A 13,616-nucleotide genomic window follows, 5' to 3' on the forward strand; every position below is an offset into this window, starting at 1 on the left:
CAGGGCTGTGTGTAGACAGACAGTGCCAAATGCAGAGCAGTGAGTCTCCGAGGCAGGGTTGTGTGTAGACAGACAGTGCCAAATGCAGAGCAGTGAGTCCCCGAGACCGGGCTGTGTGTAGACAGACAGTGCCAAATGCAGAGCAGTGAGTCCCCGAGACCGGGCTGTGTGTAGACAGACAGTGCCAAATGCAGAGCAGGCACCCAAATTATGGTAACTGCAGTCCTTTACTTTTCTATTTTTTAATTCAGGCTTCTTTTTCCTAAATCACAAAACTTTTTTTTTTTTAATTCAAATTTTACTTAAAAAAAAGTATTGCACTTTATCATGCTCTGTAACCATTCTTTGTGTGCGGCATTTATGGCATATCCTTGCTTTTTACAATTATACACAAGTTAGGTTTTTTCATATTAAATTTGATGAAATTTAATTTTTTTTGCTTTCATCACCTAAATGAGACTTTGATTTTCTCTCTTTCTTTTCCCCCCTTTATTGACCACTAGAACTGCCTTACTAAAACACAAGCTTCAGATTTATATTCCTGAAACCCACATTAGATATTTTCAGTTACCTCACTGATCCTTACCCTTAAATCAATCGCATATCATTTTGATGTGAAAGTCCCTGTTTTATTTAGATGTTTCAAGTAATTTTCTCCATTGTTTTCTTATGAAATTTGAAATAAAAAATTTCCTGCACACATATAATGGGTTTGAATTTTCAAAAGAAACATGATTTAGAACAAAATTCTATATAAATATTTTATTATGAAAATGAACTTCATATTCTCCCTTAGCTTCTTTTTGTTTGTTTGTCACCTGAGAGGCTTGGGATTAACAACCATGAAATGCCCTACAGTATTTTAATTCTAAAACAATTAGATTATTCTGGGATTTTTGGGGAATGAGGGCCTCAGAGAATCCAAGGGGATTGTGTGTTTGTGTTCAGTCAGTTTGTGTTCAGTGTTTTTGAAATATTATATCTCTACTTATGTCTTCTTATTTCCAGGTGTATCTTCTTTGTGTAGAATTATATTATTTAACTCCCACAGGAATCTTTTAGCTATCCTTAATCAGTAATAATATTCTCATTGTATAAGCAGAGGAACAGAGCTCAGGTAGAATTAATAAGTTGACAAGGATATACACCCACTCAAAGTGGGCATGACAAGAAATACTGAAAGGTCAAGTGATTTGCAAGTATAATGTATTTATTTACCACCATAAAGACAGAGAAGTGGACATGAGATTATAACTCTACATTCTGGTGCCTACCCCTAATATTCTCTTTCCTTCCATGCTATAGAGCTAAATGAAGAGATGGAGAAGTTGGGGAAAGAAAATTAAGGGACCATACCCGTGTAGTAGTCATTGATGCATTGAAAATGTTTAACAACTTGTTGGGGATTGGAAGAACCCTAATTTGTAGTGCTTCCTGATTCCCATGGTGTAATTATTCCCTCTTTTTAATCTATCAATGTAATGTCTTGGTGGCCTTGTCCAGTAAGCTTGGATTACCAATTGCAAGGTCAGTGGTTCAAACCCACCGGCCCCTCTGAGGGAGAAAGGTACACCTGTCTGTAGCTGTAACGGTTTAGAGATGTGGGGTCCCCACACAGGGTCTCTCTGAACAGAACCCGCTCGATGGGAGCGCATTTTGCAGTTTAATGTGATGTCACCAGAGGTGCAGCTGGGAAGGGATGCACACGGCGCAGTCCAGCACACTACTGCCACGAATATCACACTGAATCGTGAAAGGGGTTCTGGGAAATTTTTCTAAAGATTTTTAACTCGGAGAGGGGGCACACAGTTTTGGTGCCTGTACTAGTTGTTTAAAATCAAACTACGTGTTTCATCCTGAAGAAAAGGCAGAGGAGATGAGGAAGACAACAAAAATCCCATCATGGACACCACATATCCAGTTGGAAGCATCAGGTGCCAGGGTTGTGAAGCCAAACGTTTGAAAGCTACTATAAGCACATTCTCTGAGAGAAAAAAAATCATACTCTTTTAAATTTTAAATAAGACATAAACTTTAAAACTTGGTAATACTTTCATTAGTCAAATGTTATGAAATGTATGTATTTTTTTGAGAAATAGGGTCAAGGTGACTTATATTTAGGCCACTCAGGGTTAAGTGCATCTCAGTACTGAATCTGCTAGTAAACTCACAAGCTTGCTGCCATCCAGTGGACTCAATCTAGCAACTCTGTGGGACAATCCCAGTGGGTTTCAGAGGCTGTCAAACTTTACAGGAGCAGGGAGCCTCGTCTTTCTCCCAGGGAGTGACTGGTGTGTTTGAACTGCTGAACTTGTGGTTAGCAGCCCAATACATAATCCACTAAGCCACCAAGTAGGTGAAAACCTTAATTTTTAAAGGCATTGATTCTGAGAGAGAAAGGAAGAGAAGTGACTAATTCGAGGAAGGTGGATGGGTGTGTAGTTGGCTGTAACCTGCTCACTGAAAGATTGGTGATGTGAACCCACCAAGAAGTAGGACCCACCCGGAAGCCTGGTGATCTACTTCTTTTACGATGACAGCCAGGGAACCCTATGGAACGGTTCTACTTTGTGACACAATGAGATGCCATGGCTAACTGAACGGCAGCTAACAGGAACAGCTAATCATTGGAAGAACGAAATAAGAAAAAGGGGTTTTTGTTATAACTCTGCTGTGTGTGAATATGAGTAATTTTTAATCTCTAAAATATCTTTGGTAAAGCATACTATATTCTTTTTCAACTCTTAAGGCTAGAGAATTTAAAACTTCCACCATTGCCTCATTCAAGGTAACTATTTACTATACTTTAAATCTAGCACTTAGCCTAGATCCAGGGAAAAGAGAAAGAATCTTCTCTTGAAAAAATATTCAGGGTTCTGAGAACAATTAGCATATAATCTTAGCTTCAAGGAAAGTATAACGAAATAGAGTGCAGAGTAGCTCTAATCCAGATGATAAATGGATCTTAACAATATAAAGGAAAAAAACCCTTGGACAATTTTGACTGCTGGATTAAGAAAATAAAGCAAGTAATATGTGAAACTTTGAATAAGAAATATTAAAATGAAACCTTTGTAAACTATGTTAAGGAGCAAGTTAATCAGTGGAGCTTTGCCTGGTGATCGGAGTAGCATCTCAAGTGGGAAAGAAGATAAACTGATTTGATGTATTGAGAAATTAATGTTTTACTTTCTGAGTTTTATGTGATTCCATTGATGAGATTCTGGTCAATTTTCTGACCCTAAGGAAGGAGAATAGGTTCTTCTTCCTTTTTTTTAGAACCAGGTTCTTCACTATAAAAAGCAAGTACTATTTTTAGATATGCCCAAAGAAGGGAAATTGTCTTATTATTTATTTTGGTACATGGCATTTGCCAGTAGCTTTTAAAGCATTTCAGAGATACTTCTTTTAAAGTTATTCTTTGTCATTTTCTTTGTAGCAAAGATTTATCTCTGTCCTATTCAACAATAAAAAGATAGGACCTTTAAGAAACCTCTTTCTACAAATAGAGGGGAATCCTACTGTTTAGTCTTAACACTGTCAGTTTAACCAAAGGCCTTGGTAAACACATCTAATCCATGATAGCTCATTGTAACATTCAAAGCCTGCTAACACAGTAGGGCTACCCTACAGTTGGAATTGAGTAGGAGAGAGCGAACTGGAAAAGCTATTCTGTGCCCTTACTTCTCCTTTATGTGAAGAAGGCTTTTCGCCCACTGCTACTTCACCAAAAATCATGATAAAATCCTCACAAAGAGTTATATCTTTGCAGCTAAGATATAGATGTAGCCAACCTCATTCAACATGGCAATAGTGTGCCTCAGACTACACTGATGGAGGAAGGCAAGCCATGAGCCCTTTGAACTTTCTTAAAGGCTTCCTGGGTATTCATCCGTATGAACCAGACTTACCTGCTCTGGATATCCGTCCATACTCCTTTGCCCTTTAGTTTGAATTAAGCACCGTCCAGGCTGGGGTCCCCGGGTGGCCTGCGAAGAGGGGATCTGAATAGGCAATGGTGACTGAAATTGCTGGATGGTCACTTTGTTGAGATTTCCCTCATATGGCTGCTGCTCCCGGCTGCGATGCTGCAGGCTCTGCGAGCCCATCAAGGTCTGGATGTGGCTGCCTGCCTGTGGAGAAGATCATCTGTCAGGCGAAGGTTTGTGCGGAGAACACGCACAGAAGACCACTCTGGTAAAGTGGTATCATTTGGGCGCTCAGCCACGGCCGGAAAGGATAATGGAAAAACAGCAAGAGTCTGCCTACTGTGGTTTGTGAAAATGTTAATGTGGGAACGCAGTCGCATTAAATACTTTTGTAGTCATCTGGTGGCTTGCGATGATAATTTGTGATGATTAATTTAAAGAACAAAATTCTGCCTGAAAATTCTCAAATAGGAAAAGAAGTAACAAATGCAAAGTGGAACTCTAGTTAGCATTTAACGTCCAGCCACTAAGGAGAGATGTATTCTATGCGCTATCAGGGAGGAAGGTAGGATGTTTCCTAATTTGAAAATGAAAGAATCATTTTTCTTTTATGTTATAGGTGCTTAACACTCTGGTTCAAGTGTATATAACCAATAATTATTACTCTGCCACACTGCAAAAATCCAGAGTGTGGGTTTGGGGATCTTTAAGTTAGTTACATTAATACCAATCATCGGATATGTTCCAGTCCTTATCTCTCGCCTGTGGATCCACTAGATTCAAGCAGGTCTTCGTAGTGAGCCCTGCACGCACAACACTTTCTTGTCACCGGCTTTCAGAGAGATGCACCTTATTTAAAGTGATAATGGCCGCTTCTCCATCCTCAAAGTTTCAGAGGAGAAAGCGCATGCTCTATGGAGTCCCCCATCTTCAAACCTATGCCTGCTTCCTTGTTCACTCCTATTTTTTAAAACACCCCTTGAGTTATTTTACTTGATGTGTTTTCCAAAAAGTGAGTAGTTCTGTTTGTGAGCTGACAACCTAGAATATGCTGTCATGTTAAGTATGTTTACCAGGAGGGTCAGAACATGCGAAGTGAATGTTTCAGTATTATTATTATTATTATTTTTTACACATTTATTTTAGGCATAGCCGGGTACTTTCCTCATTACTACTGAGAGATATAAGAATTTACATTCAGAATTCATTTTCTTTCTTATTTTTTTTCAAGGATAGGTAATTTGGAATTCAAAAGTGATTAGTTAGGAAAACTTGTGAATTTTCCTGACTAATCAAGATTCTCTTTTTTTTAATTACTTTATTGGGGGCTCGTACAATTCTTATCACAATCCATCCATCCATCCATTGTGTCAAGCACATATGTACATTTGTTGCCATCATCATTCTCAAAACATTTGCCTTCTACTTGAGCCCTTAATATCAGCTCCTTATTTTCCTCCCTCCCTCCCCAATCCCTTAATCAAGATTCTTGATAGCGATGGAAAAATAAAGTTGGAGGGAAAAGAATGTAGTTGTTAAATAAGCATTCAAAGCTGAGACTATCTTTAATTATTTTAAATTTCTAAAAGAAGAGAACTATAAGAAACCTAAGGTGATCATGGAAAATAATTAAAGAGATAAGGTATTATAGGAGGCCAAAAATAAGCTGTACTTTCAGTGAAGAAAATGTTCAAAACTATTATGTGACAAAACACATGACAAAATCAACGACCATTGAGTACACCTTTTAGATCTCCAATGGACTGTCTTCGTATCATGTATGCTTTTGTTACATTGAAAAACAATAGGGAGATGAGAGTCATGAAAATTAGAAAAATGTGACAAGTGTTTCAGGCTCTAACAACACAATGTGAAAACATTTATTAATCTAACACTATTCCACACCATCAGTGATTGCAAAACTACAGCTTCACAAACAAAACTAAGATAACTTCAGAAAGGGCAAAGGACCCTCAAAGTCTTAATAAAAATAAATGCCACAAACTTCTCACCCTTTCTAGAGGGATGAACACCCTTTTGATCATTTCCCCCCTTATTGTAAGTTCACGTTTGTTCTGCTTCCATGGTAGGAAAAGAAAACACATGTTGAGCGGATTTACTCTGAGTAAACCCAGAAATGTACTAATTCAGCTACTTAGAGAAAAGGATTTCTTGGAGTCAGAGGAGCGGGGCTGTAGGCTGGCCTGGCTGCTGAGCAATCAATAGAGTTTTACATCTCTGCCTCTATCTCCCCTCTGCGGGCAGGGCACGGTGGTCATGGTTCTTCCCCCAGAGCCTGAGCCAACGAGAAGAGGAAGACTGACTGAATGAAAGTGCCTGCAGAGTTAAGGAGGTTTTTTTGTATTTACACCCTGAAAAACTTGAACCCAGAACATAGCTTTGGTTCCAGAACATAGTTATGGTTCTGTGCCCCATAACTTACCTGACAGGATTAATGATGACTGCTTAACAAATGCTGTTTTGATTAGAATATCCTGGCAATGACCTATCCAAGGTCAACAAATTAATTCTATGTTGATATAGTACTGGGATAGCTTTTGGTTTTTTTCCTTCCTGATGGGACATGAGCTCAAGATGATGCTTTGATTTTGAACTCCTTCAGAGCAAGGACCATATCTCACTCATAAGTTACACTTAAACTGACATTGAATAAAGAACTACCTTCCAAGCACTTTCTAGGTCTCAGATAATGTGGTAAAACACCTTTGGATATGAAATCCTTTAATCCTCCTATAAGCATTCAGCAGTGATTATAATGATCTCATCTAAGTTAGGAGAAAACGAAGGCTGGAAGAGATTAAATAATTTGCCTTAACAATTTCAAAAGTAGTAATTGGCAAGATCAAGATTTAATCCTAGGCTGTCTGACTACTAAAAGCCATGCTGTCCAGGACTGCAAATACAACAGCCCTCTTCCCCAGTAACTGGCAGTGCCCTTGTGATGGAATGACATTTTCTAATAGTCTCTGCTATCCAAGTCTCTGAAACGCCCACCACATGATTGGGTAGGACTATGAAATAGTTTTTATTGCCACCACTTTAAGGGCCAATCATCGTTGAGGCTACAGTACAAGGGAGAGAAAGTGCACGACTATCAGAAGGGAATTTCCAGATTTCTATCTGAACTGGTGGAGACTGAGACCAGTGGCACCAGGGACTGTGGCATGGAGACCATAGGACAGCTCAAGAAGGTCAATGCCAAGACTATGGGCCTCTGAGATGAAGATTTCTGAGGCAGGTTTCTAGTCCAAAATCCAAAATCACGTGGCCGAGAGGCTGAGTACCAGAGAAAGACTTGGCTTCTGGCTTCGAAGTGCTGTTGTGGATCAACGATTTCATCCTTATTGTTTGCTGATCCTAACTCATGGTAGCATATTGACTTCCCTAATAAGTGCCCATTGTCTATGAGTTCTTTGTGACCACAGCACTGAATTATCAAACCTAGCACAGAAGTAGAGTGCTGTGGAAGGAACAATTGGTGTCAGAGTAGGTAAAGTAGGATACAGTGTGGAGGCGTGTCTGACCCTTGCCCCTTGGTAATAGGTAAGACATAGGAGTCAAATATGGCTCCTAGTGCAGTCCTCACGCCATAGCTGAGTGAATTAAAAAGGAATCATGATTGTAAAAAAGTCAACAAGATGGCAAGGAAGGGTTTATTAATTTCTTTAGCACTTTTCTAATTTTCCAAAGAACCATTCTTCAGGTACTGATTTATATTTTTTATCTATTTCACTTATTTATTTTGAAGATTTTTATTGTAAATTTGAATATTTACATATTCAAATACTGTGCATATTTACAGGGCAAATTAGTTTCCAACAATTTAAGCACACTTTGTTTCCTGTCATTGATTGCACTTCCTGAAATATAACATCACTTACTTCCTGTCCTCTTGGTGTTTCCAGTTTCCTTTAGTTCAGTGGTTCTCAACCTGTGGGTCGCGACCCCTTTGGGGGGTCAAAAGACCGTTTCACAGGGGTCATCCGAGACCACCGGAAAACACATAAATATTTCACAATACATATTTTTTTGTGATTAATCACTATGCTTTCATTATGTGTAATTATGTTCCATTTGTAACAATGAAAATACACCTTGCATATCATATATTTACATTACAAAACATAACAGTAGCAAAATTACAGCAATGAAAATAATTTTATGTTTGTGGGGTCACCACAACATGAGGAACTGTAGTAAAGGGTCGCGGCATTAGGAAGGTTGAGAACCACTGCTTTAGTTCTTTCCTAAACCTTCTGAACTTTGTCCTTGGGCAAATGCCTTTTGATCACAATGGTTGACTATTCTAAGGATGTGATACTGGGCTAGTGTGATTGTTCCTATTATCGACCTGACAACTTTCTGAATGAAAATTGAGCCACAGTGATGAGCTAAGGTCCAGCCATCAGGTTAGGGCCACAGTCTTGGGAATTTCACCAGTCTCTGTCTAACCCATAAGCTTCATAATTTTTTCCTATGGTTTTTGAGTTTTGTTACACATTTGTCTCCCAATCTACCCAGGACCTTCTAATGTGACCTTTTTCAGAGCAGTTGGTAGTGGTAATTGAGTACCATCTAGTTCTTCTGGTCTCAGGGTCATGGAGGTTGAGGTACATGTTAATATCTATTTTAGATCCTGTGACTTAGAAGTTTAGAGGTAAGGAAATGTTCTGGTGCTCTGTGTGTTTTGTAATTTTCCAACGATTGTGAAGCAATGAAGCTCATGCTTTTGGATGGTAAGGCAGAAAATTAAAAAGTAGACACAGAGGCACATATTGTAAAAGGACTCGGTAGCTCAAGCATCGGCTTCACACTCTCCTCAGTTCTAAGCTCTGACACAGAGGAATGGAGGGTGACCGCTGGAGAGCACACAGAATTAGCACTCAATGTTGGGTGCACCTAAGCACATATAAAAGACGTAAGATATCCAAAGAGACAATTATGGTAGAGAAGAAATGGAAAGAATAAATTTCTTTTGACACTCACAAAGGGTTACAATGATAACAAGGATGCTCATAATGAAGTGCACAGACTGAGGAAAATATAGAAAACATAGAGACCATTTCTTCAAGCAGAGGGTTAGTTATGAGAATACTGACTCAGATTGAAGGGGAACTTGAACATGGATATTTTGACAAGGTCTGTGCTACACATTTTGAATGATAATAAAGTTAATTTGTTTTGAACTTTCAAAGGAAGGTTGAGCACAACAATGTGTACTTGAGGAGAATTGTGGTGGCATACAGTGCTTTCATGTCAGCCCAAAACAAACCATCTAATTTTATGGGGAAAACTTCAATAACCACAAGACCCAAGGAAACATTTGTTTCAAAAGTACAGGAGTTGGAAGGAGATAACTTGGTGCCAAATGGCACTGTTCATGCAAAATTTATCTCACAGCTAATCAGGCTTATTATGTGGAGATTTGAACTGTCTGGGCAATTTTGCATGCTATATAAATAACTGACTTTTTCACTACACCGGTGCTTTGGCTCACACTGCTTCCTTAGAAAAGTGTTTGATTGAGAAGAGTATTGCCCAATTTGGTCATCTGTTTTCCTATTAATCTTGGCTCTTGTGGTACTTCCAAAAATCAAACACAGTCTCAGCAGATGATGATTTATGCCACAGAGAATGTTCAAAAAAGCATGATTCAATTTCTAAAATTAAGTCCAATAAACTTCTAAAAATGCTTGTGACAATGTCAACAACACAGAATCATCTTCAAATGATAACTCTGTAAGGATTTCAAGGAGTCAGCAGTATTTATTTAGATGCATCAGATTAAGTAACTTTGGGGGAAAAACCCAAAAAGTGGGGCCAGACCAAATCCAGGGGTACATATGGTAGCCAACTAAAAAGGAGGTGGGGGGAGGGGAGGAAGATAGAAATCTGTAGCGGGAGAAAAGGGCACTAACCCACCCAAGGGGAGAGTATTGTTTATATCTCCACAGGGAAAGAGGGACCAGATTCAACCCAGTGTTCTGGGATGTGAATGCAGCTTGCCAGCATGGAGCGGGAAGGCAGTGGAGGGCCCAGTCCCAATCCCAACTACGTGGACAAGTGCCCCTCCCCCCAGAAGAATTTACTTTAGAGGATAGCACTGAAGCTGCGCTCGGGGAGAAGGACATGTCTGATCAGAATACATGGGAGGAAATGAAGGGAGGAAGAGAGAGTGGAGTGCATCTTGTCCCACCAAGCCTGGAGGATGATTTCCCCACTCAGAACAGCCAATGCACAGATTGGACCACATGGCTGGCCCCACTATGAGACACGATGTTCCACATTGACCCATGGCTGTATGGGGGACAACACTGGAGACTCAGTGTTGGGATTGGCCCAGTCTGACCACACCACACTGAGGCAAAATGCTAAGGCCTTGCAGCAGAGCAGCTGGGGGAATAGAGCAGGGAGGTCCCGAGGGAGTGCAAAGGATTGAATTTGGGGCCAGGGAGTGGCATCCCATCGGACTCAACAGGAGGACATTCCTAGAGGTCAACAACCAGACCTTGAATTATTTACAGGTTTTTCTTCTTTTAAAATTTTAATTAATTTATTTATTATTGTGTTTTCTTTTGTCGCTTTGTCTTGCTATGTCTTGTTTTTTTGTGTGCATATTGTTGTCTCTGCAAGTCTGTCTGGATAGGATGGATGAACAGTCTGGATTAGAGGGGAGTGGGATTGATGGTTCAGGGGGGATGTGGGAGAGGGGGAGGTGGGGTAAAGAAGGTGGTGTTCCAACCCAGGAACAAAGGAACAGCAAGTGATGCAAGGTTAGTGGTGAGGAGGGTGTGAGGGGCCTGGTGGGGATTGATTAAGGGCAATGTAACCAAGAGAAATTGCTGAAACCCAAATGAAGGCTGAGCATGATGGTGGGACAAGAGGAAAGTAAAAGGAGATAGAGGAAAGAACTAGGAGGCAAGGGGCATTTATAGAGGTCTAAATACAGGGATGTACATATGTAAATATATTTATATATGATGATGGAGAAATAGACCTACATGCATATATTTGTAGGTTTAGTGTTAAGGTGGTGGGTGGACATTGGGCCTCCACTCTAGTGCTTCCTCAATGCAAGGACACTTTGTTCCATTAAATTGGCATTCCATGATGCACACCTTCCTGACATGATCACTGAAGACAAATGTGTGCACAGGCAAAGGTGGTGAAGAAAGTTGATGGTGCCAGGCTATCAAAAGATATAGCATCTGGGGTCTTAAAGGATTGAAGGTGAACAAGTGGCCACCTATCTCAGAAGCAGCAGGGCCTGCATAGAAGAAGCACACCAGCCTGTGTGACTAAAAGGTGTTGAGGGGATCAGGTGTCAGGCATCAATGAACAAAAAAAAATCATATCATTGTGTGCCCACCTTCCTGATATGATCACTGAGAGGAAATGTATGCATGAGCAAATATGGTGAGGAAAGTTGATGGTGCCTGGCTATCAAGGGATGTGGTGTCTGGGGTCTTGGATGCTTGAAGGTGAACAGGTGGCTGCCTCACTCAGAGGCAGCGGAGCCCACATGGAAGAAGCACACCAGCCTGTGTGACCAGGAGGTGTCAAACGGATCGGGTATCAGGCATCAAAGAACAAAAAATCATATCATTGTGGGTGAGGGATGTATGTGCAGATTAGGGACCCAGGACCCATCTGTAGGCAACAGGACATCCCCTTGAAGAGGGGTTGTGGGGAGGAGACGAGCTAGTCGGGGTGCAGTGTAGCAATGATGAGGCATGCAACTTTTCTCTGGTTCTTAAATGCTTCCTCCCCCCACTATCATGATCCCAATTCTACCTTACAAAGCTGGCTAGTCCAGAGGATGTACACTGGTACAGATAGGAACTGGAAGCACAGGGAATCCAGGACACATGATCCCTTCAGGACCAGTGGTGAGAGTGGCAATACTGGAGGGTGGATTAGAATGGGGGAACCTATTATAAGGATCTACATATAACCTCCTCCCTGAGGGATGGACATCGGAGAGGTGGGTGAAGGGAGGGAGATGTCTGACTATGTAAGACATGACAAAATAATAATAATTTATAAAGTATCAAGGGTTTATGAGGGAGGGGGTAGCAGGGAGGGAGGGAAAAAATAAGGAGCTGAAACCAAGGACTTAAGTAGAGGGCAAATGTTTTGAGGGTGATGGGGGCAACAGATGTACAAATATGCTTGACATAAAATGTAAGCCAAAAGATACAAGTCCAAACCATCCTATCACTTTCTGTTCACACCATGAGTTCCATAGCATCCTTTTCCCCTTCTTTGTAAAAATGAAGTTTTTTTAATGTTGCTGTTGTTTTTATTGTGGCAGTGGAACTTATGCTTACAGAGGAATGTTGTAGGCATACTTTCCACTATTTCTTCAACAAACTACAACAAAAATCCTAGTTAGTATATATACACAAATATAAGAAGACTTGGAAAGGTGGAGAGAAGGCTGGTCAGCTCTACCAGAGTTTGCATCAAGACATGGTGTGAGCTGCCTGAGTTTCCTTTTTGCGTCACATGTTCCAACCTTGAAGTTGAAGCAGGAGGCAACCTAGAAATGCCAATGGTTTCATACACAAAAAGGTTCTGAACCAAAGTCTGCTCTCCTTAGTCATTGGATCCCAAAAGGGACAAACTAGCAAGACCAAAACTTTTAGACAGTAATCGCTCTACTATAGTAAAACACCATGCAAAAAACTGTGGCCTCCCGGCAACAATGCCAGCAATGACCAAGTGGGGAATCCAAGCCTTAAAGTGTTTGACAATGTAGCAAGTCATCCCAGTTCACTGGCTGGGTTGTATAAGAGGAGGCAAAGTAAGGAGCTATGGATTTCATCCTCATCAACTGGTAATAAGTATACCCTCTACTTCACAGTGTCAGACCATGTGAAGAATCAGTAATTCTATGCACACTTTGCAAAAATGAAGCACCTTTCTCCCTTCCCACTAGAGAGATGTTATGGAAGGTCTAGTACGGAGTGAGGATTTTCAATATCATGCAGTGATAATTAGGCCACTTCAATCATGGTATCGCTAGAGACCGTATGGGGAGCCAGAAATTCTATCCCTGCCTAGCAATAATGAAGAGCCTTTGTTGCAAATATTAATGGATACTGAGTGAGTAATCTGGTTTCCTACCTCAAACTGTACATAATTAGTGTTCCATTCATCATCTCCTGGAGTAGCAATAGAGAAAGTCTATTAACAGGGTTTAATTAAGATCCAGAGTCTTATTGCACAATATGAAAATGTCCAGGTTTTAACGGAAAAATCAACCTTCATACCAAAAGCCAGCAAGCTATCAAATGGAATATAAAAATACAACCATTGGATGTCAATACTGAGAAGTCAGTGACAGATCTGAAAATATTCTAAACAGCTACTAAAAATTTTTTAAAAACACCAATGATCAATAATATATATTAATCAAATGAAAAAATAAAAATAAACTGTTAGCACTAAGCAAAAGAGTACGTCTTAGCAAAGAATTAAAAGATGTAAGGAACAAGCAAATGGAAATATTATAACAAAAAATGTAATTCCTGACATGAAAATCCAATGGCTCAGAAACAGAAGACTGCAGAGGACAAAAGGAATAATTAGTGAATTTGGAGGTAGACAATGGAAATTACTCAATCTTAACAGAAGATATAAAAGAACGGAGAAAAAAAGAAC

At 40.1% G+C, this 13,616-nt stretch overlaps 1 protein-coding gene across 6 annotated transcripts in view; it reads right to left on the reverse strand.

The window, feature by feature from the left end:
* Positions 1-13,616, reverse strand: part of LRRC7 (leucine rich repeat containing 7) — a 595,712-nt gene that overhangs the window by 47,897 nt on the left and 534,199 nt on the right. For all 6 annotated transcript variants that reach the window (XM_045292109.1, XM_045292107.1, XM_045292106.1 and 3 more), the window contains one exon: positions 3,912-4,133. In XM_045292109.1, coding sequence (XP_045148044.1) covers positions 3,912-4,133 — 222 coding nt within the window. The remainder of the gene's footprint in view (positions 1-3,911; positions 4,134-13,616) is intronic.

This window comes from Echinops telfairi, unplaced genomic scaffold, assembly GCF_000313985.2.
Source record: "Echinops telfairi isolate 266 unplaced genomic scaffold, ASM31398v2 ScPeMD7_443;HRSCAF=831, whole genome shotgun sequence".
Lineage (NCBI taxonomy): Eukaryota > Metazoa > Chordata > Mammalia > Afrosoricida > Tenrecidae > Echinops > Echinops telfairi.